The sequence below is a fragment of the Rhinichthys klamathensis genome, unplaced genomic scaffold (genome assembly GCF_029890125.1).
Source record: "Rhinichthys klamathensis goyatoka isolate OS25496 unplaced genomic scaffold, OSU_Roscu_1.1 h1tg000042l_1, whole genome shotgun sequence".
In the NCBI taxonomy this organism is placed as follows: domain Eukaryota; kingdom Metazoa; phylum Chordata; class Actinopteri; order Cypriniformes; family Leuciscidae; genus Rhinichthys; species Rhinichthys klamathensis.
Window position 1 is genome coordinate 3,149,015 of NW_026606589.1, and position 23,519 is coordinate 3,172,533.

General features: G+C 38.5%; 1 protein-coding gene and 1 long non-coding RNA gene across 3 annotated transcripts in view; both read right to left on the bottom strand.

Moving 5' to 3' along the window:
* Positions 1–23,519, bottom strand: part of LOC130082279 (hepatocyte growth factor activator) — a 45,656-nt gene that overhangs the window by 2,133 nt on the left and 20,004 nt on the right. The window contains exons 5-13 of one of the 2 annotated variants that reach the window (XM_056247080.1): positions 19,590–19,730; positions 17,737–17,868; positions 17,534–17,644; positions 16,883–17,057; positions 7,141–7,238; positions 5,448–5,688; positions 5,234–5,373; positions 4,094–4,234; positions 2,031–2,173 (exon numbers count right to left, since the gene is read on the bottom strand). In XM_056247080.1, coding sequence (XP_056103055.1) covers positions 2,031–2,173; positions 4,094–4,234; positions 5,234–5,373; positions 5,448–5,688; positions 7,141–7,238; positions 16,883–17,057; positions 17,534–17,644; positions 17,737–17,868; positions 19,590–19,730 — 1,322 coding nt within the window. The remainder of the gene's footprint in view (positions 1–2,030; positions 2,174–4,093; positions 4,235–5,233; positions 5,374–5,447; positions 5,689–7,140; positions 7,239–16,882; positions 17,058–17,533; positions 17,645–17,736; positions 17,869–19,589; positions 19,731–23,519) is intronic. The other variant, XM_056247081.1, reaches the window with a different exon arrangement.
* Positions 11,454–11,859, bottom strand: LOC130082282 (uncharacterized). Its single transcript, XR_008806755.1, has 2 exons — positions 11,680–11,859; positions 11,454–11,642 (listed from the first exon to the last, which is right to left on the bottom strand). It is a non-coding gene; the product is annotated as an uncharacterized LOC130082282 (long non-coding RNA).

Here is a 23,519-nt window from a genome sequence, read left to right on the forward strand (position 1 = left end):
CATGTCTACTTTTAAACAGAAAAAATCAAAACGAAAGAAAACAGACTACAGACTGCTCTCTGCTTATGTAATCCGTATGAAATGTGCATTTCTCTCTGGCGCGTTAACTACTGAAGATCGCAAGTCAGCATCGTCAACTTCATCTAGCCGACACTGACAAAGGAAACACTTGTTTATTAACAAGTGTTTATTAATAAACAATTTAAATATCTCCTTGCTATATTTTACATATTCATAATCATTCCTTTTGCCGGTTCTTTGTGACAGCTTTTAGGTGCTTTATTGGCAGCGCCTCCCTTACATGTGGTGTGTGTGTGTGTGTGTGTTGTCCCCACATTTAAAGATGGGACCCCCCAAAAATTTAATTAAATTAAATAAAGCAACATGGTAAAAAGATGAAAATGACTTGATTTTACTTTCAATTCCTTTTACATTCTCCAAGGTATTAACATTAACATTTTTCATAACTCCATGTAGGACGTTTCTGTGCATAAATGTAAGCACTGTGGCAGTAGTAATGCAATATTTAGAAAATCTACTCTTGTACTCTTGATACTCAAGTACTTTTAAAAACAAGTACTTTAGTACTTTTACTTAAGTAGACATCTGAATGTAGTACTTTTACTTGTACTTGAGTAAAATTTAGCAAGGGGTATCTGTACTTTTACTCAAGTAACAAAGCTCTGTACTCTGTCCGCCTCTGATATTAGCTAAGATTAATACATGCTTTAGAAGTATTTTTATTATCTAATGTTACTTTACTGTAATGTGTTACTTTAAAAATGTGTATGTATATATCTACAGTCCATTTTGCAAGTTTACAAAATGTCAAATTTATGTTAAAAAAAGCTCAATTATTGAAAAGTAATATTGATATAGAATAAAGTAAAATAAAAAAAGTTAAACATTTAGACCTGCTTTATCAATGTCATTACTGTAAGACTGGAAAACTGGTTAAAGAGAAATTATCTGACCACTGGTCTCCGAAGACAAAGGACCTTGCTTGCAAATTAACATGTGAACAACTCTCTCACACACACACACACACACACACACACACACACACACACACACACACACACACACACACACACACACACACACACACACACACACACACACACACACACACACACACACACACACACACACACACACACACACACACACACACACAGCTTCCCCCCACTCTTGCAGATCACCTGAAACTCACATAAGAATATATGTATGGTTTTAATGTGAATGATTATCATTGAGTATTATGTTTGGTATCATTTTAAAGGTCTCAGGGTGGCTGGTTCAGATGTCTCATTCCAAATAAGTAAAACAAAAGGAAATAAGGTTTTTAGGAATTTAGGAATAACTGGCACACAAAAGAATGTGGTTTCTAGGCACTCCCAAAGGTGTAAATTCATGAATGCTAATTTCCACTGTTCTTAGCAAATGGTCAACTCCTAGCCCCAGTAAGTCTGGGGAGGGGACCACAGTAAATTACATATCAAAGGAGGTCTGGATATATAATGAAATGCAACGGAGAGTTCAGGGCTTTTTCTGTATTTCAGATAGCCCATGAGTTAGCTCATGTAGTTCTTAAATGTTGGGTTTGCATCTGTTTTCTCTTATCCTAGAGCATTTGATGTTTTGTATTGATGATATTTGAACTGATTATGAAATTGGCATAATACTTTTACCTGACATAATAAATTGTTATATTTGATTATTCTAACAGACTTTGATATTATTTTCATTGGAGATAAAAGAAACAGTCAAACATTAACGTATACTTAATGATGCACAGATATCATTGGAAAACACTTTCATTTATGGAGTCAGATGAAATGAGTTAATACATAAGACAAAATATATTACATTTAATCAAAAATCCCTTTGCCATTGGAAGAGACGGAACGCGCGTTGAGACCTTCACCGCTAATTTGAATGCCGCCCTTGGATCGAATTAGCAGGACTTACATTACCATGAAAAAAAGGGAAGATATATCATATTAGTGCTCAGTGATTTGACGTCTTACCTGGCAGGCGTCCACACAGGAGTCACTCCCGGCACACAGCATCCCCGACCGGACCTCTGATCCATACACTTCTGGACTCGAACACTGGTCAAACGGAATAATCTTCACCACTCCCTCGATCAGGTCTGAATATGAGTTTGCCTCTAAACAGACACACACAAGTTACTTTCAATTTTATGCAGATCATGATTAATTAATGTTTATAAACTAAATTCAAATGGAAAAAAAGTTGACAAATTCGGTTCATTCTGATACATTTTTCAGAAAACAAGACAATATCTTAAGCCATTTAGCTTCTCAAGACAAACATACAGAGTAAGAAAATCTTTTTATAACCAAACTATCAGAATAATGCTGACCTCAAACAATTACAATGTGATACAGACATTATTTTACACACACACAAACACATACTGTAACATCTAATGACTTTATTCGACTTTACTGCTCTGCCTGACGTTCTAAGCTTGACGTCAACTAGACACTAATCATGGCCTACAGAGGGCGCGTCACGATAAGAAATCTTTGAAATCAACTTTTACGCTCCAATTCCAACAGTTAAAGTTAAACATATCCACAAAATATGTTTAATTATTCCATCTGGATGCTCAAAATTGATCAGTTGAATGCACGTTTTAACCAGCTTGTACACATAAGTTAATCGCTGGTCTAAACTAATGCGCTGCTGCATTGTAACGCACACACAGACAGACAATAGCTCGCACATCACATGCAGATCACGGACACAGAAACATTCAGTAGCGCAGATATGTATTGTCAACAGTGTTGAGGGTAACTCATTACAAGTAACTTAAGTTACGTAATCAGATTACTTTTTCAAGTAACTAGTAAAGTAATGCATAACTTTTTCAATTTACTACAAAAATATCTAAGTTACTTTTTCAAATAAGTAACGCTAGTTACATTTTCACATTTATTGACTGACAGCTCTCCTGTCCCCGTGTTGAGAGAAATAAAGTGAGGTGGTGTGTGCGCTGTGTCAACAACATGATGGTTATTTTAGTTCTAGACTAAATGTGAACATGCATTTACTCATCTCATTTGCACGAAAACATTCAGTATTCCTCAAAATGAATAAAAACAGTCAAATGCAATCATTTTATAATTAACTATATTAAATGACACACATATACTTTATGTATTTAATCTCACTTTATTAACCAATGTATTTGCTGCTGACCTTCAATGATCTAATTCAACCATACTAACAAGCAAAAATTACTTTAGATTTAGATTTTTCAGGTAGAATTTATTCACATCGTTCTCTCACTAATGCATTCATATAAATGTAATCTTTACTGTGCTACTTTATCTGTATCTGATTTAGAACGAACAAAAATCTGTGAGAAATATAACGACCCAAAGACAAAAGAACTGATCAAAATAAGCTGTTATGTAGGAGCAATAGCCTTATGGGGCGTGTCATATGCTATATCTGTGCACAAGGCAACCCGCGTTTGAGTCTCAGCTCGAGGTTCAGGCTTATTTATTAATGATGTCACATCGATAGTCACTTTAATCAGATAAATGTCGACATAAAAAAACTGAAGTTGTTCAACACACATATATATATATATATATATATTAGCTTTATTTAACTTTATTTGTTATAATTTTGATGATTATGGCTTACAGCTATGAAAACCTTTTTACAATATTCTAATTTTGAATTTGGGGTTTTCATAAGCTGTAAGCCATCAAAATTATAACAAATAAAGGATTGAAATATCTCACTTTGCCTGTAATGAGTCTATAAAATATATTAGTTTCAGCTTTTAAGTTGATTAACTGAAATAAATGAACTTTTGCACGATATTCTAATTTTTTTAGTTTCACCTGTATACTGTATATGTGTGTGTGTTCCAAAACACAGTGAGCTGCCTTGCTGTTTTTGTCTACATATAATCAGCATCTTTAGCATCATCATAGAAATCTTTTAAAAAATAATATTTTTTGAAAAAACAAAAACATGATTCACATCTACAAAAACTAAAATATATGAATACTAAAAATCTCTGTGAGTCATTGTTAGTCATACTCACTTTCACTCATATGACCCCAGCCCGAGATCTTACAGCAGAAGTGATCCGGGAACGTTGTGCCTTTCCCTGGAAGGCAGATCGGCCTGATGAAAGGTGTTTTCTGAGCGCAGCGTCCGTTGACCTTCTTCAGCTTCAGTAAGACTATGAAAACAGCTTTTATTACACACAAAACACATACACAACACACAAATGCATACTATCCGAATTGCAACGTCTTGGCAAGTTTTGCACAGGCAAAGGGCTTTCATAGTTTTTTATTTCTTTTGGAAAATACAAAAGATGAGTTTCATTTATGGACTTTTGGAGATAGGAATACTATTGAGAGAACAGGACATGGTGAGATTGGGAAATTACACTTTTCAAACAGCAAAAGTGCTGGTGAACAAGCATGTTGGAGCGTGTCTGTGTCACACCAGCCCACGTCTGCATCTGTATATGTTTAAAACGTATTTCCTTGGAAACTTTAAAAATCACAATTTGAATTTCCTCTGAAAATGTACAAAAACCTCAACTTGTATTTTATTTCTTGTTTGCATGGGCTTTTTGACTTATTAAAAGCAATACATATTTTTTACAGTGTACATATCAGCATTAATGAGAGCAAAGGAATAAAGTGTAAGACATACTAAAGAGTAACTATAAAGTATGTGTGGAGTTTTTCTACGTTGTGAACATAATGTCCCCACAAGGTAGTAATGTATTGATCTTGTGGGGGCATTTTTGGTCCATGAGGAAAACAGCTGATAAATCATACAAAACAAAAGTGATGGTTTTTTGTTTTGTTTTTTATGTAAAAATGCAAAAAGTTTTCTGTGATGGGTAGGTTTAGGGGTAGGGTTAGGTCTATGGGATAACATATATAGTTTTTACAGTATAAAAATCATTTTGTCTATGGAATGTCCCCATAAAACATGAAAACCCAATGTGTGTGTGTGTGTGTGTGTGTGTGTGTGTGTGTGTGTCCTAAACGTAGGTCTGTTCAGACATGTGCTTGGACTGAAATCTAAAGATTGGAACTATTTAACTGAACTTTAGTCCTGATTTTTGTTTAAAGCACTAGTTGTAAACACACACACACACACGTTAGATTTCTAAAGTTTCTAACATGTTAAAGTTTTTGTATGTGGAGTCCAGACTCACCAATATCATTTAAGGTCGGCTGGAACTGAGTATAACGAGGGTACAGAATATAGTCCTCAACACCAAACGTCCTGGTGTTCGAGCCGGTGTCGTTAAAGTAATGCTGGCCAAGAACAACCCGAATCTGTGACCGCAATGGACTGAGAAAGAGAGTTACAATGAAGTTAAAATTTCATAAATGCAAATGCATATAAACACACAAACACACACATACTTGCGCAGGAAGCAGTGGGCCGCGGATACGATCCAGCAGGCAGAAACCAGCGTTCCCGCGCAGAACTCATCTCTGATGTACAACGCTGCCATCCAAGGGTGAGCGCCAGGCAATGCGGACGTCCCACCCAGGATACGACCCCGACTGATCCGTTTCCTGTGCCTCTTACCACACACCGGTGTCCTGGCAGGGGTGCGGGGCGGCCGTGGTACAGCAGTCATGAAAGGACCTCTGCGGGAAGCTGACAGCAGGAACAGAGAGAATATTCAATTAAAATAATCCAAACACACCTGATTGAAGTATATTGAATATAAGTCATCAAGAAATCAAAATTGGCAATTCTTCTTTATTTTTTTTATGAGCCCTCGTAATCTTTAATCAAAATAGCTTTCCGTCCATCTTTCAGCACCATCTCTGATGACGTGTTTACTGGCGCAAGGGCGGGACAACCTGTCAATCACATGAAATCCACTAATAGCAAACCACAACTATCAACTAAGGTCCAATCAATTCCCCATGGACAAAATCAAGTCCCATAATATGTCACAATAGGGAAGAAAAGACTATCGCAACTTCTGTTTAATGCCGACTTTACAAGAAACTGCCACCAAAAGATTTGTCTTAGCATTTGTGCTTTTGTCAGCAGTTTTCCATCAGCTAAGAAAAAGGAAATCTGCAAATATGACACCAATTAAATAGAATCAATAGGCCTATGTATACTGAAGAAACCATATATAAACGAGTCATTGCAAAAAATTAAGGGATTATATATACAGATGATCTATAGATGATCCGTTTGCGCTACATACAGTACACTACTGTTTTTAATGCTTTTAAAAGAGTACACTACTGTTTTTAATGCTTTTAAAAGAAGTCTATTGTGCTCACCAAAGCTGCATTTATTTGATCAAAAAACAGTAAAAACAGTGAAAAATTATTACAAATTAAACTAACTTTTTGTCTATTGTAATATATTGTAAAAAATGTCATTTATTCCTGTGATGCAAAACTGAATTTTCAGCACTATTACTCTTCAGTGTCACATGATCCTTCAGAAATCATTCTAATATGTTGATCTCCTGTTTGCAGTTCAAGATAAAATTCTAAATTATTATCACTGTTGAAAACAGTTGTGCTGCCGTGTCCCAACCGTGATATATTTTCGGTTTTGAGGAGTCTTTCATGAGTAGAAAGAACAGCATTTATTTTAAACAAAAATCTTTTGTAACATTACAAATGTCTTTACTGTCACTTTTGATGAATTAAATGTGTTCATGTGCAATGTGCAAAAAGAACAAAAATCTTACTGACCCCAAACTTTTGATCAGCAGAGTAAATAAATTGTAATAATGAATAGGTAACAGTAAGAGCAGCTTGCTTTAACATGTTTGTCGCTGATCACTCGTGTCGCTCATGTCTGTGCTAGAATCAAGGTTAATAATCCATAACATATTCAGGGCGTTCCAGCTACATGATGTCAAGTGCTCATGACCAATAAACCTATTGCTTCAGGCAACACTGGTTTAGATTTCCTCGTCCCACGCCTGGAGGAAGCCAGTGAGAATTCTACAGAATTTTTAGGAAGCTTTATCATTCTTTTACTTCTCATGTGCAACTATTTTTGAAAAATCCAGAATATTCTGGAGATATAAGGATTTGTTGCTCTTGTGTGTGCATGTGAAGTTGTACTAACATGGTTGTTTTGAGCAGGGCTGGATGTCGCAGTACTCCCAGGAAATGGCTCTCTCCATCATTGTGTAACACCACGGCAGCTTATCTTGATCAGGGTTCCTGCCATATGAAGTCACATGGAAAATCTCAGACAGTACAACATCAATGCTTTCTGCAAAATCAAATAAAAAAGTATCTATATTAAACACAGAATTACTAGATTTTTACATTTTCAGGAGATGACATGAGTGGCACTTGCACATACTGCGATAATAGTTGTTAGGGCATTGCTATGTGGTTGCTAGGGTGCTCTGTGTGGTTGCTAGGTGCTTGCATGTGATCTTCTGGTCTCTGGAATTTGTGAAAATTGTATGTCCGATTGCTTAGAAAAGTAAGTACACAGTTACGTAGAAGTACTACCCTTTACACTTTAGCAGACTTAAAGGGGTCATATAATGGTACATGCACTTTTACAAGTTGATTGTACTGAAATGTGGGTTGGCAGTGTCTGTACACAACCATCATATAATGATAAAAATCCATCCAGTGGTTTTGTTTTAATCTCCTTATATGTTTTCCCCTGCCTCAAATCGAGGCGTTCGAGCCTGTGACGTCACAAGCTCGCACGCCCCTCCCACGATTGTTGATTGACAGCAGGGTTTCAACACAGACCCGCCCTCGCTAGTGAGCCAGCTGTCAATCATAGTCTGCGCGGACCGGCGCGGTCATTGTTGATATGCTGGAGCACTGTCTATGAGCAGAATGGCGTCTAAGCGATTGTGGTGTTCTGTTCTTGGGTGCAATAAGGAACCCAGCAGTCATTTTAATGTTCCTAAATCCGAAACGCTGAAGACGCAGTGGCTGAGTTTGTTTTCGAAGGGAATATTCCCCTCGAGCAACGTCAATACTTTCATGTTTGCGCGAATCATTTCTCACCAGACTGCTTCATAAAAGAGGGTCAGTATAAAGCTGGTTTTGCTACGAAGCTGCTCATGAAAAAAGGATCGGTACCAACTATTCGTGTTCCTGCTGAACCTCTAGATTAGAACAACTGAAGTGAGTGTAACGTTTTATTAAAGGGGGGGTGAAACACTCAGTTTCACTCAATCTCATGTTAATCTTGAGTACCTATAGAGTAGTATTGCATCCTTCATATCTTCAAAAAGTCTTTAGTTTTATTATATTTATAAAAGAAAGATAGGCTGAACCGAGTCTTTCCGGAAAAACCCGAGCGGGTGGAGGCGTGCCGTGTGGGCGGAGCTAAATAATCACGAAACGAGCGCGCGAAGCTTTTGCGTTGAGAGCGTCTGGAACAGTGTTGCCAACTTAGCGCCTTTGTCGCTATTTTTAGCGACTTTTCAGACCCCCTTGGCGACATTTTTTCAAAAAAGCGACTAGCGACAATTTTAGCGACTTTTTGGACAAACCTCAGTAACCTCCAAATGTTGCCAGTACTGTCCTGCGAGCGCGAGGTCTTGCTTTCTCCCTGTCGTCACTCTCTCTAGCTGCGTCTCCCCTGTTCAGTGAATGGAGAGGAGTGCACGGCCGCTGACAGACGCCAATGAGCAGTGTTTTTCCACGGACTTATCACTTATCTGCTTTTCTTTTGTTTTATATTTAAAGAATTTAGTTTGACCATTTTAATTTTATTTCTTTTCTTGTGCTTATTACTTGTAAACACTATCACAGAGCTTAGTTCATCCGGTTCCCATTCAGATAATGTTCCACATAGGCCTATAAAAAATGTAATCATTCACTATATTATAGCTACTCGTTCAATTGTCTGACAACAAAAAAATAGGAAACGAGAACAGCTTTATTTGACATTCGGCTATATTATATTGAATAGAACATTAATTTAGAGAGAAAACGCACTAGGCTGACAGAACGCAAGTACGACGCGATGACGTCATTAATATGCTAATTGACGTATGACGTCATCTAGCGACTTTTAGGGAAGGCCTTAGCTACTTTCCTTTGAAAATAGTTGGCAACACTGGTCTGGAAGCTGTGAGTGACATCCGAAAATAAACCATGGCTAACAATCAGATAGTAATCCCATGCAGAACAAGGATCTAAACAATACTAAGGGCTCGTTCATACAGAACGCGTTTTTGCTCACAAAAACGTGAGATGGGCAGTGAAATGGGTGAAAAACATAAGGTCTCGAGCGTTTTTTTTTAAATAGAAGTGATTTGAACTTGAGCGCAGTGTTTTTAGAACACCATGTCATGCGCGAGTTTTATAACATTTGTGTGTTGTAAACAGACAGACTCGTGGTTTATGAGGACACGATTTATTTTTACAATAAACAAACTGACACCTACAGAGGCCAGCTAAACAAATGTATTTAAACACACACACACACACACACACACACCATACATCGCATGCTCCATAGATATACATTAACTGTATGTGATCATGTTTACTTGCTGTGCTTACACGCCGATAGTTAACAACTCACAGACATTTGAAGCAGTTTTACTCACCGCCTGCGGTTCCAACGCACGACCGTGAACCTTTATCGTTGGGACTGCTCCATCTTTAAGTATTAGGCGATCTGCAATTCCGGCGTTGAACTGGGCCTTGTTTATAAAACTATTACCGTCGAAATGAAGGGAACAAACAAAAACACTTGCACAACTCCGTTGCTGCTCTGGAAAAACAAAATCCATCCACAGGTCCCTTAACGCTGGGTTCTTTGGAAATTTGTGTAGTGTTGTCTTGCCCTGGCAACCAAAAACACACTTTTTTTGTGCCATTTTTTTAATTGCAGCGCAGCCGACCGAGCCCAGCGCTCTGATGGGCATAGGCGTACCAGAGAAAGGCCCAGTCCCAATTCTCACTTGAGCCCTAAGGCCTTCCTGGAAGTGGACACTTGTTGAAAGTGCACTTAGCGGAGTATAGGCCAATTTATACTTCTGCGTCGGGTGCGCGCAGTACGTACGGCGTAGCATACGCACAGACGCGTACCATACGCCGTACCCTTCGCCGTAACCTGACGCGCACCTCCTCAAAAATGTAACTACACGTCGCGACGACGCGGACCGCAAGATCTGTGATTGGTCGGCTTGGTAGCATCGCGTTTCCTCCTATGCATTTCCGGCGTGTTCTTCTGCACCGCCCGCCATTTTTAAATTCTAAGTACAGCGAAACTGTTAAAAAAACTAAAAATGTACCTTTTCCACCTCGATAAGCTCCAACTCCAACATGATCTGCTCTCTTTCAGTCGGCATTGCTTGTAGTAACCTAAACTCAAAACAGCCGCGAGGAATCTTCTTCTTCTTGCCGCGAGGAATCTAAACACAGTGGAACATTAAAACCCTCCGCCGCCAACTAGCGTTTCGGCGCTGTACTGCAGAGCAACGCAGACCTAAACGCAGAAGTATAAATGCTCATGACGGCGTTGCCTACGTGCGTAGCCTACGCCGTACACTACGGCGTACACTCGACGCAGAAGTATAAATTGGCCTTAAGTGTGCAAGGGCCCGAAGCTGTGAAGAGCAGAATTGGGACAGTTTTGCACACATCACTTCTGTTGTGATCAGGGGAGTAAACACCGTTCATTTGGCTAATGTGTGTGCTGCTTATAATAGCTGTAACATGACACAATCCTTTGAATGAAAAAATTTATATTTTTTTTACTCTTAGCTACCAACCTTTCTGTTGATGTTATTAATATTAAAACAGTTTTTGGCTAAGATAAATTGTGATAAGATAAATTGTGATTGAGGTTTACCTGAGCTTATACTGCCTTACCGTATTCACAGCGATTCGAAACAATTTTAATTATGTTATTATGGAAATTGATATATGAAATTCTTCCCATCCCATAGGCTATATATTAAAATAGTCTTACACAGGTTATATGAAATAAAATGACGCAACCCTGTCTCTTTTTGTTAAATTTCCGTTTTATTGATCAATAATAGCCATTATTAAAGTATAAGTAGCCTAAAAAGTATAAGAAGCTATATAAGTCAAGAAATAAAGCAAGTTAAAAGATTCAGTCAAACATAAGTCAATAGGCTAATGTTACAACGTTACCGTTAAATAGCCTAAATATATAAAGTTATGAAACTTCACTTTGCCCTCAGCCAAAACGTTTTGCCAGGGAACAAATCATAGATTAATGAAACCAAAGATCGCCCGTTAGATATACACAAGCCGATTTATAGCTCATGTTTAACCACTAGACACAGAGCCCGCGGGAAACGTCAGAATGACTAGCCGAGGTAAGGCTGTTCCAGGCTGGGTACATGAGCACTGAGCGACCGCTTATCCCTGGAACAACGAAAACGTCAGATCAATTTTTTTAATAGGCGCTATCTGTATAAATAAACCACATATTTGAGCTTTAAACAACTATATTCTCGACTGAAAAACTCTTAAAACTACATTTCGTGACACAATAACACTAATATTTTTAAATTTCGCGGCCTTAAAACCACGTCACCACACCGGCTTCCTTTATCTTCGGAGTTTCCGCTCCCGAACAGCACCATAGCAACCGTTCTCCTTCTCCCCCATTGGTTAGCTGTTCGAAACGTCACATCACTACAAGGATTCTGGGTAATATCCCATAGCAAAGTGAGGTCTGATGCGCACTTGCGAAAGGGGTGCATTAAGTGCCCTTATGATCACCCCTTGAGAACACTATTAGAGGATCGGGACACCCTACGGCCTCGCACCCCTTAGCGAGAACGCGCATTGAGGGGCACAAGGGCGCAAGTGCGGATATTGGGACAGTTCCGGGTTCTGAACTGTTGCAGTTCCACTCTAGGTCCATATGAGGGCGCTCACAGGCGGAGTGCAGAATGAATGGAGGTCTATGGAGCAATACCCCTAAAAATCCACTTTTCTCAGGATATAATTTTTTGTCTAGTAATTCGAATGTTGTATTCGAAAGAAGATGCAAAGAAATTACACATTGCTGGGTGTTAGATTTTTTAGAGTCACTTATTTGCTTTAAAAAGTCTTTTAAAATGTCAATGACGTCATACACATCGTACGACCAGAGACCTGCTTTACGGCAATCCTTCAGTCACTGGTGCTTTCGCGCATAGACAGACTAGAGAAGCCGCGAAATTTAAAAATACTACTGTTATTGTGTCACGAAATGTAGTTTTAATAGTTTTTCAGTCGACAATGTAGTTGTTGAAAGCTCAAATATGTGGTTTATTTATAAAGATAGCGCTTATTTAAAAATTTGATCTGACGTTTTCGGAGTTGTGATATCCAAGCCTTTACCGGGGTCTCAGCGCTCTGCACCCCGCCTGGAACAGCCTTTACTCGGTTAGTGCTTCTGACGTTTGTGGTTAAACATGACATATAATTCGTCTTGTGTATATCTAACGGGCGATCTTTGGTCTCATTAATCTTGTTCCCTGGCAAATCGTTTTGGCTGACGGCAAAGTGAAGTTTCGTAACTTTATATTGTGGCTATTTTAACGTTGTATCCTGCTGTGTCTGAATCGTTTACTTTATTTATTGTCTTGTATAACTCTTCTTATAACTTTTAGGCTACTTATACTGTTATAATGTCTCTTACTGATCAATAAAACTGAAAAATAGACAGGGTTGTAATTTTTTTTTTATATATAGCCTATATTTTATATAGCCTTTTCATTACTATTTTATTTGCTGTACTGTTTGTTTGTTTATTTTATTGACTAAACTATTTACTATTACTTCTCACTTTATCTTATATTTACTATTTGCACTGCACTGTAGTTGTACCATATCGTATTACCATAGATAAAGGATCCATCAGTTATCTTTGTTATTGCTAAAATCGGGTCAATCACAGAAATTTTTTTTTTTTCCACAATAAGAAAACTATCGCAGCAAGGTTCCAAAGCGGCCAATAGGGCGTCTAGCAGTATGTATTTATTATGTCTATGCTTTTGCGTTCTGCACTTTCTTTTCTCTCGAGGCATCTACTACACAACTGACACAGGTAAATACATGTGTGGTCCCGCTTCGGACTATATGGGGAGGCTGCAGACCTGGAGCCGGCAGATATACGCCCCTGGCAGTTTTACGCCCCGGCAGTTTTAGGACCCTGTTGTTCCTGATGCGTCCAGTAGAGGGATATACTGCGAAATAACATAATTAAATCGACGCTTACACATTAATAACCCGTCCATAGACTTGACAATTTTGTGTTTTTTGTTAATTTAAATATAAACGTTATAGTGTAGATCTCCACGGATTAAATTTAAAGACAGGCAACAAAAGAAAATTAAAATTAATTTTAAATTGAGTAGAGAAGATAGGGGAAGCTAAACCTACACGTGGTTAGCTAAGTTTAAGCCAGATAGAACAGAAACCTGTCAAAATACATTATAGACCCATATAAATGAATTGATATCTACCTACCCTAGCTCTATCGAGCTAATCGTTTATAAATAATAAATGTTGCATCATTGCTAAAAAACAATAACTTTAGCAGATTATTTAACATACAAATGACAGAATCTATTTTTTTTGTCAGATTTTAATTCTAACGATGTTAAACTTGATTATACGGTATTATTACTTTGTCTTCTGGGCAAGTTTCATCTTCATAAAGACAGAACCATTCAAAGTAGGCTAATCCTGATTCTAGAATATTCTCCTCTGATATAAAGTTCATTTTTTTCTTCCTTTAAGAAAATGTCAGAACCTTTAAACTCAAAGGTTTATAAAACAAATAATATCATTGAGTCTGTTGTAAAGAACCTTACATGTTTTTATATTGACAAAATGTAATATTGCATTGATTTGTGTACCCTAATTCAATCTCTTTTGATGTCCGTTTACCCCCCTTGTTTTTTTGTTAAACAGATAATTTAATCCGTGCAGATCTACACTATAACGTTTATATTTAAATTAACAAAAAACACAAAATTGTCAAGTCTATGGACGGGTTATTAAGCGTGGATTAAATTATGTTATTTCGCAGTAGATCCCTCTACTGGACGCATCAGGAACAACAGGGTCGTAAAACTGCCGGGGCGTAAAACTGCCAGGGGCGTATATCTGCCGGCTCCAGGTCTGCAGCCTCCCCCTACTCGCTTCGGATGCCACGATGCCATCAAGCGGTATCTCTGGTCGTAATCAGTCCTTCACTGACCAATCAGCGTCCATTAGCAGAATGCTAGCGTGTTATGGGCAACAACAACTCAACCTGTAAGAAATCGAAAGGACATAAGTACTCGTTCATTCAACTTTCGACCTATAACCCATGTTGGACTTGCAAACCCATGTTGGACTACATTCAAATCTAAGATTTCTCAATGACAATCGGGTGAAAAAGACAAATTTAGCCGTTTAGCCCCATAGACTCCCATTCATTTTGCACTCGGACTATTGCCCCCAGTGGAACTCTGGTGGAACTACAACCAAAAAGTCGGTACAATAGGACTTAATAGGGAGTGGCCAGGCTTTCCGTAGACGGGCTTTGGGCGTACTCTCGCACGCACTAGGCTACAGATGCGCGCGCGCCCTTCCGGGAGAAGTGCCCTTAAGACCCGTATAAGGAAATTCCGGCGACTCTGACGTCACACACGCCTGTATTCGAAAAAAACTTTCCGAAACTTGTGACAACCCGGAAGGAGTATTTTTGGAACAGAATTACTCCATCAAACTTACAACTTCATTTTTGAAACTTTGGCCATGTTTAGCATGGGAATCCAACTCTTTAACAGTGTAAAAAACTCACTATGCATGAAACAGCATTTCACCCCCCTTTTAACCTTTATATTAATATTTATATCTTTGCAAATCGCTAGCTGCACGCTTCACGATGAATGCGTCTAAGGTTTACACTCAGGGTACATTACGGCATGTTTTCTATGTACGACGTTCTCAATATAATACATAATCCCACGTTTATAATGAACAACGCGTTATGGTTATTGTGTTACAAACGTGTACGCACAGAAGAGAGGGACGGGGTGAGCAAAGCTCATTATCATTTAATGGCATATGCACTGAAACGGCGTGCTGAAAACAGAGCTGTTTTTGACCAGGTAAAATAACTGTTTTCTTACAATACTAATGAGAATTTTTAATTAAAGTATATTACAAACTTTTAATTTAGACCCTAAAGAATCATATTAGCTTGTACAAAAATGGCATTATATGACCCCTTTAATGAAATAATATACTTTAACAGAATATACTCAAGTGAGAACTGAACTGCATGTTAATTGCAATGAAATAAAAATTTATTTTTAAAAGTATTTAAATTTACAAGCTGAATTAAAGGCAATTAGTAGAACTTTAAGGTGTTTTTTGAGCAAATTAGGTAGGATTTAAGTACATCTTCATTTGTAATTTCATAATTCTATTGTCTTTGAAATATGGTTAAAGTTACTGCTGAATGTACTGACAAGCATTTATGGTAAACTAAAATATACTTTAATGCCATTTCTATTGAAACCGGTATGTCAGGTATTTAAATATATTTATACACATTTGCAATGATGAAGTTGCAAGTACTTTATGTGTTTTAGTATGTTAGTCAACACATCAAAATAAGTGTACTTTAAAGCTGCAGTCCATAGTTGTTCCTCTTTGTCGCCATCTCTGTTCGAAATCTGCAATTGCAGTTATTTGCGGAATTATCAACTTTACGTGGGTTGTGCCTCGGCACGGCACAGCGCAGATGAATCCAATGTTTTGAGGAGAATGTGGGGCTGTCAGTCACCACGCCGATGTGGATACTGTCATTCAGAATCACAGATTCTACTTTTTGGAAGTATGACCAACATAAGAATTTTCACCGGGAAATATCATCTGAACAAGTAAGTAACATCCAATTTTGTTCTGACCAACTAAGGGAAAAAAAGTAATTGCAGTAAATCGCGCTGATTAAATCTAACGATCGCTTATCATATCACGTCAAAACGTGCAAATTATATTTTGTTCTCAAATTGATAAATGTTAACAACATCAGCATTGCGTGACTACATTTAATGCCTTTCCGATATTTTTCCTTGTTTTCGCATGGGCACGGATGCAGTCTCTTTTTTTCTGTAGCCACTCCGAAGTGAATCTCCAGTTGTCACTGGTGATTGTCGTTTGAACCTTTCTGGATCTGCCATCAAATTGATGTTTAATTATATCAATTTAATTTAATTATATTTAATTATATACCTCCAGCATCCTCACACGCAATATAGCCTACTAGCAGAGACTCCTTCTTTATGTGTACAGATGTGACGTAATGACGCAAAGACATGCTCGAATTTCCCACGGAAATCCACCAGTACCACTGGAATTAAAAACATTATTACAAGCTTACCGTTTTAAATTGAGCTAAGGCAAGCAGATAGTTTTGAACACTGGCTGGTTATGTACTTGCTCAAAAAATTATTTTTGATCATTTTTAACCCCACAAAGTTACGGACTGCAGCTTTAAAGCATGCCAAATGTTTACTAAAACACAATGATATAAATGTACTGTAAATTAAATCTTTTAATTTGATATGATTACAAAGTGCACTTTTTAAAAGTGTACTTAGGTGTGTTTAGAAACATAGTCATCAAAGTGTAATCTCTTCAAGTACACTTAAAAAGCATTTTATTTATTAATATTATATTACCAGCAAATGTTATAGGCTATACTTGTAATGCTTGGAGTGCACTGCAAGTGCCCATTCAACAGTTAAGTGCACTTTTTTTAAAGTTACCTTTGCTTTATTATAAAAGGTAAATCTTCAGCAATTTACTATAATGACAAGCATGAAGAGACTGTAAATGTAAGCAGTCACCTGCAGAAAGCATGTTCTCCGAGGCCCCTGAGGGGGGCGCTGTCCACTGTATCTACTGTCAGCTCACTGAACAACAGATCCGAGTTCCACGGCAGGCAGGATGATCCAGAGACGGTGGCATTGGCTACACCACGATACTGTGCACCTGAATCACGGTAACACTGCTCTCGTGGGTCTGATGACACACAGGGAAAGTTTATTAATTAAAGATTATTAAAATATTTATACTGAATTTGCATGTGTGTTAATAGAGTGGTTCAGAGATGACAACGAAACCCAGAACACTAATTCACCGCTGGTTCCTTCAACATTTTCCTATGGGGTTTTATAATGTTTGTTTTGTTTTTTTACGAGTAAAATAAAGCCTGTGGTAAAAATTCCTTGAAGATACTTTGAAATTTGGTTCTACAATGTAAACTGCACACACTCTCACCCCACACTGTCTTATATAGTTACTTATTAGAAACATACAACATAGGTTTTCAAAAATAAACTTTCCAGTATGGATGTGTGTAATTTATGTGTTTTTGTCCTGGTAAACCCTACATTATGGGGGGATTTAATATACAGTTTGTACAGTATAAAAATCAGTATTTCTAAGAAAAATCCCCATAAAACATGGAAACCAGGTGCGTGTGTGTGTGTACTCACTGATATTACAGTATTGTCCAATATATCCAGATTTGCACCCACACACCTCTTCACCAGTGGCCTCAATCATTCTACAGACTCCGTCATTTTCACAGAGATTTCGCAAACACACTACACACACACAAAAACAGAAAGAACAATGTTCAAAAGAAAAAAGCAGTAGCTCCAGGGGATCAGATGTCGGTAGTTTCAGTGTGTCGTACCCGTGTAACGTGCACGCTCGCAGCTGACCTCCCCACCAAGGCACGTGCACATCTCTACGCTTCGCTGGTAGATCCGTCCCCACGATTCTCCAATGTCATAGTGCTTCAGACGCAGCGGCTCGTAGCACTTCTCTACAAAACAAACCCTGAGCTTTCAGAAAACCAAACACTCTCGACTCCTCCACCAATCAGAGTAACCCTGAAGAAACAACTCCACCAATATCAAATAACAGACAAAAGAAGAGACACAAAAACTTCACGGTACACAGGACATGTGATAGTGTTAAAGATGAGACATTTTCAAAACATAAAAGAGAGCATGGCATGAATGAAACGAGTGATGTAATGCTCGAAAAAAGAAAGCTCTCCTATACACACACACACACACACACACACACACGCTTAATTACTTACATGAGAACAGATCGTACACTATTATTGTTAATTACTGATACACTAATTAACACTGATGAGGATTTTATTCTCAGTTACACTGAGTTCACAAGAATCACATAAAGATGACTTTATCTCTAAAGATATCGATTCCCCTTGTGAAATAGAAGTACACATCAGCATACATTTAAAGAGTGCTTATAATGGAAATGATAACATATTCATTATATTTTAATATAAATATTATATTTAAAAATATACTGTATACTTAAGTATAAACTGAATGTAATGTTTTTGGCACTTAATTGCATGTTAATTGCAATTAAATGAAAATGTTTTATAGTTTAAATTTATGTTAAATGCAATTAGCTGAACTTTAGAGTGTTTTATTGACCCACTTAAATAGGACTTCTAAGTCCTTCCCACCTAAGTAGTTACATGTAATTTCATAATTACTTCTATTGTCTATGCAACATGGTTAAAGTGTAATGCCGAATGTATTGACAAGCTGAAATAACATTTAATGTAATTTCTATTGAAACTATTTCTGTCATGTATTTGACTATATTTGTAGTTACACATTTGTAATGATGATTATGGAATTTAGTACAATTAAAATAAGTTTACTTGTTTAAAGCACAACAAAAGATTAATAAAACATACAAAGTGCACTTTTTAAACGTGTACTTAAGTGTTTTTTTTTTTTTTTTTAAGTACACTTAAAGGGATACTCCACTTTTTTTGGAAATAGGCTCATTTTACAACTCCCACAGAGTTAAAATGTTGATTTTTACCGTTTTTGAATCCTACCTTCAGTCAACACAACGGAACTATTTTCAGGCGCTGCGTCATATCATTACGCCTGCTGCACTCATGGCACGGCAGTGAAGTTTATTGATTATTACGCAGGAATGAGAGTATAGTTCCTAGCCATATCTGCCTAGAAAATCGCAACTTTACATTTTCCGTCGGGCTTAGTGCACGATGTAACTACAGAAGAGTCAAGTTTTAAATAGGAAAAATATCGAAAACTCTTTGGTCATTTTTTTTATTTAGAAATGCTAATGGTCGTGTCCACTTCAATGATGTATGCTAAGCTATGCTAAAAGTGGTACCGCCAGAACCGGAGATCGGCTGAATGGATTCAAAAACGGTAAAACTCAACAGTTTAACTCTGGGGGAGTTGTAAAATGAGCCTATTTCCAAAAAAAGTGGAGTATCCCTTTAAGTGGCCTTTTATTTGATTATTATTATATTATCTGCAAAATTACTTATTTGAAGTACACCACAAGAGCACATTCAATACAATTAAGTGCCTTTAAAACAATATCCCAGCAGGTCAATGAATTTGCACAACTCCACTCATGATTGTGCCATATGAGTGGCAATTAATAACCATAATCACACTCAAATGATCATTTCATTATGTGAATATGGCCACTTCACTGTCTTTCACTCACTTTTTTCACACAGAGCTCCAGTAAAGCCATCAGGACACACACAATCAAATGAGTCCAGGTGAGTGTTCATGGCACAAACACCCCCATTCAAACACGGGTTTTGCCGGCAGAGACCCCGACCCTGACGTGGAGGAAGAAACCCTGAGGAGCGAATGAGATAAATAAAGAAAAACTTGCTTATCATCATGACGGCAGGACTGATTCATCATGCAGCTGAGTTTGCTCAATTCTCAAACCTTGAATGAGTCAATGAGTCATATACAGTATCTGTTTTCCAAATCATAAACAATGTTGTGCCAAATGCAGTCCGCATTACGCTCATGATTACTGAACACAGTTATATGTGCATGTAGATACAGTACAGAAGCATTTCCGCCCATTTGAACTTACACAGCACATGTTTGGCCAAGTGAATTAAATTAAATTAATAATTAAGCTTAAAAATGTCTTGTACAGGGAACCAAATAAGCCAGAACTGCCACTAATGACCCTTCAAAAAACCAGAGCATGACGTGAGCGTATACACAGACAGTGTGTTTGAACCAGAGCACCCGCTTGAAAACAAACTCTGTACATCTGCTGTTATAAACAGAGGTTTGCGTCTTACAAACAAAGCGTGTCATTTATGCATTAACATAAACACCTCTCTCTGAAAGTAAAACATCCTGGTGAACCCACAGTGTCAGCCATTAATCCATCCACAACCGACAAACGTTCAAATGACTGCAGACTAAAGCTGGGTGATATATACATTATATATTTAATGATTTTGTAAGCAATATAAAATGAAGCAACATTATATCACAACGAATTTAATCCAGTGTTAAAACCGATTAATTCACTTCCTTGCAGTGTTGTTATTGATAATTTAAGTTAAAACTATCAAATATAGTTAAAAAATATTTTATTTCACCTTTATTTAGGTTTTAAGTTAAGTTTTAAATATGTATGGCCTGGTTTCACAGACAGGGTTTAGATTAAGCCAGGATTAGGCCTTAGTTCAATTAGTACATTTAAGTAGCTTTTATAAACATGCCTTAGAATAAAAGTTCATTCGAAAAAGTTGGTAACACTTTACAATAAGGTTTCATTTAATGTATTAACTAACATGAACTAACATTGAGCAATACATTTGTTACAGTACTTATTAATCTTTGTTAATGTTACTTAATACAATTACAACTGTTCATGTTAGTTCACATCGCATTAACTAATGTAACAAATACAACATTTAATTTTAATAATGTATTAGTAAATGTTGAAATTAACATTAATGAAGTATTGTTCATTCTTGGTTCATGTTAACTAAAGTAGTTAAATTGCTACCAAAATTTGTATTTCAGTGAATTGATTCATGAATCATGCCTCTGATTTAATTTGCATCAGCACTCAAAAATGTTCATGGAAGTCTCTCCATGGTATTTTTAGTATATTTAAATGCTTTTGTAGAGATATTTGTAGGTAAATATCACTGATTATTACTATTTACTGTTATATGCATACAAATTCCGTTATTGCTTCATTTAGTTAATAATTGTGAACGACATGCCATGCTTATGACATCCACATATTTTACTGTGCATCAGTTTATTAAACAATAAATATTTAGATTTTACTTGGCAACAAATTGACTGTTTGGTTCATCTGATTGAAAAAAAAACAAATCAGATCAAATACTGTCAATGAGATGTAACCTGGGTGAAGTTGAGCATTTGAATGTAGTTTAAGTAGAGTACTTATTTTTTGTTATGTTTGATGTAATTCAGGAATCTCAGCATATGTGACTGTTTCTTTAAAATTCAGTTTTGCTATTTTGTTTGGTTGAAATGTACTTGCTGGACAATGTGGTTTTTACAAGCAAGTTTGATCATTTCTTTTGTATTATTGGATAAGGGATTTGCAAAGCCCACCTCCTAGAGAGCTACTCGTGACGGTGATTGGTGGTTGTGAGAAAAAGGGACGAGAGAAATGACAGGCAGAGAGGAGGTGAAAAGAAAAATCCAAATCGGATTGATTTTCCTAGATTGTCGTTTGTTTTGTTTTACTAACTAACCGTTAGTAAGTGATTTGTGACTAATTTACTTTACTGTTTAGGAGTATGGTGTGAAAGACCAATGTTTTGTTGAGTTTGATACAACGTTACTTCAAAACGAAGACAGCATCTTTGAGTTTTGCCGCGATAGGTGAGAGAGAGTGAGATACGATCTCTTGGGACGAGACGGCAGTTTAGCACTGCGTTTCTGAGGCAATTCGATATAAAGACAGTCATTTTAAAGCATCATGACTAACCAGATAGCGCTCTGAATCACCGTGAGGTTCAGAGTTCCTCTGGCTACGTGGGACACGCGGAGCCACGGACTATTTCACGAGACTGCAGCCAAGAGAGCGAAACACTCGTTTACTGAGCCCAACGGACAGCTTTGGGACTTACAGGTATTATTGATTTTATTTTATTTTTGCTCTTTAGAGTGAAGGGGCCAATTTTGAGTTTGCTTTAAAGGCCACAACGCACACAAGCAACGCTACAGGCCTGCAACGCGGGGGAAAGCGCGCACGTGAGACTGTGTGAAAGTGTGTGTGTGTGTGTGTTATGATGCAGCAGACACCAGGGGATCCATACGCAGTATTTATTAGAAGAAGTCAAACAGGCAGGGATCAAATAACAGCAAACAGGGCAATGGAGACAAGGCAGAGACAAACCAGATACAGGCAGAGGGTCGAGGCAGGCAGCGAGAATCAGAGTCCAGTGAAACAGTCCAGGGTCAGGGCAGGCAGAAAAGGGTCAGCAACGATAAACAATCCACAGGTCAAAATACAGGAAGCAAACACAGGAGGATAACGCTCAGAATTGCAACTAACAGTAAAACAAGACTTCGCAATAAGTGAATGTGAAAACCAGGTATTTATGGTGTGAACTAAACAAGATGATGAGAAACAGGTGAATGAGATGAGTGCTGATGAGTCCGGGCAGTGAGTTATGGGAAATGTAGTTTGTGAGTGAAACATGATTGTCTGGTGTGGAGTGCCCTCTGGTGTCTCTCAAGGGCACTCCAGCTGGTGACCGTTACATAGCCCCCCCCCCCAAAGAGCGGCTTCCAGACGCTCAAAAAACTGTCCAGGTGGGAGGTGGAGCGGAGGCGGATCTGGGGGCGGGATGGAGGGCCAGGTCCGTGGAGCAGAAGAGGAACTGGAGACCAGGGTGGAGCAGGCTGTGCAGGCGACCAGGGCGGATCAGGCAGTGCAGGCGACCAGGGCGGATCAGGCAGTGCAGGCGACCAGGGCGGATCAGGCAGTGCAGGCGACCAGGGCGGATCAGGCAGTGCAGGCGACCCTTCAGGCGGCCAGGGAGGAGACGACAGTCCAACTGGCGGCCACGGCGGAAGAAACCCTTCGGGCGGCCACGGCGGTGAAAACCTCTCAGGCGGCCACGGCGGAGGCTCAGGAACCAACACCGGCATAGGTAAAGCCACCGGCCCAGGAACAGCCATCGGCTCAGGAACAGACACTGGATCCGGCTCAGGAACAGACACTGGATCCGGCTCAGGAACTGGAACAGACACAGGCTCGGCGGCCATCTTGTCCGGAGACGCAGGCTCGTTAACGGCCATCTTGTCCGGAGACACAGGCTCGGTGACGGCCATCTTGTCCGGAGACACAGGCTCAGTGACGGCCATCCTGTCAGGAAACTCTGGAATGGACGGGACCAGCATCTTGTGAAACTCTACTGAGCTGGGCAGGACCAGCGGCGAGGAGGACTGAGCGCTGGGCAGGACCAGTGGTGAAGAGGGCCTTGGCTCTGGTTCTGCGGGTATAACGCTCACAGACTCCTGCTTGGCGGGCATAACGCTCTCAGACTCAGGCACGGCTGGACTGGTGTGAGGTGCAGGCTCTGGAACGGCAGACGTGACTTGAACAGTCTCTGGATCGGCA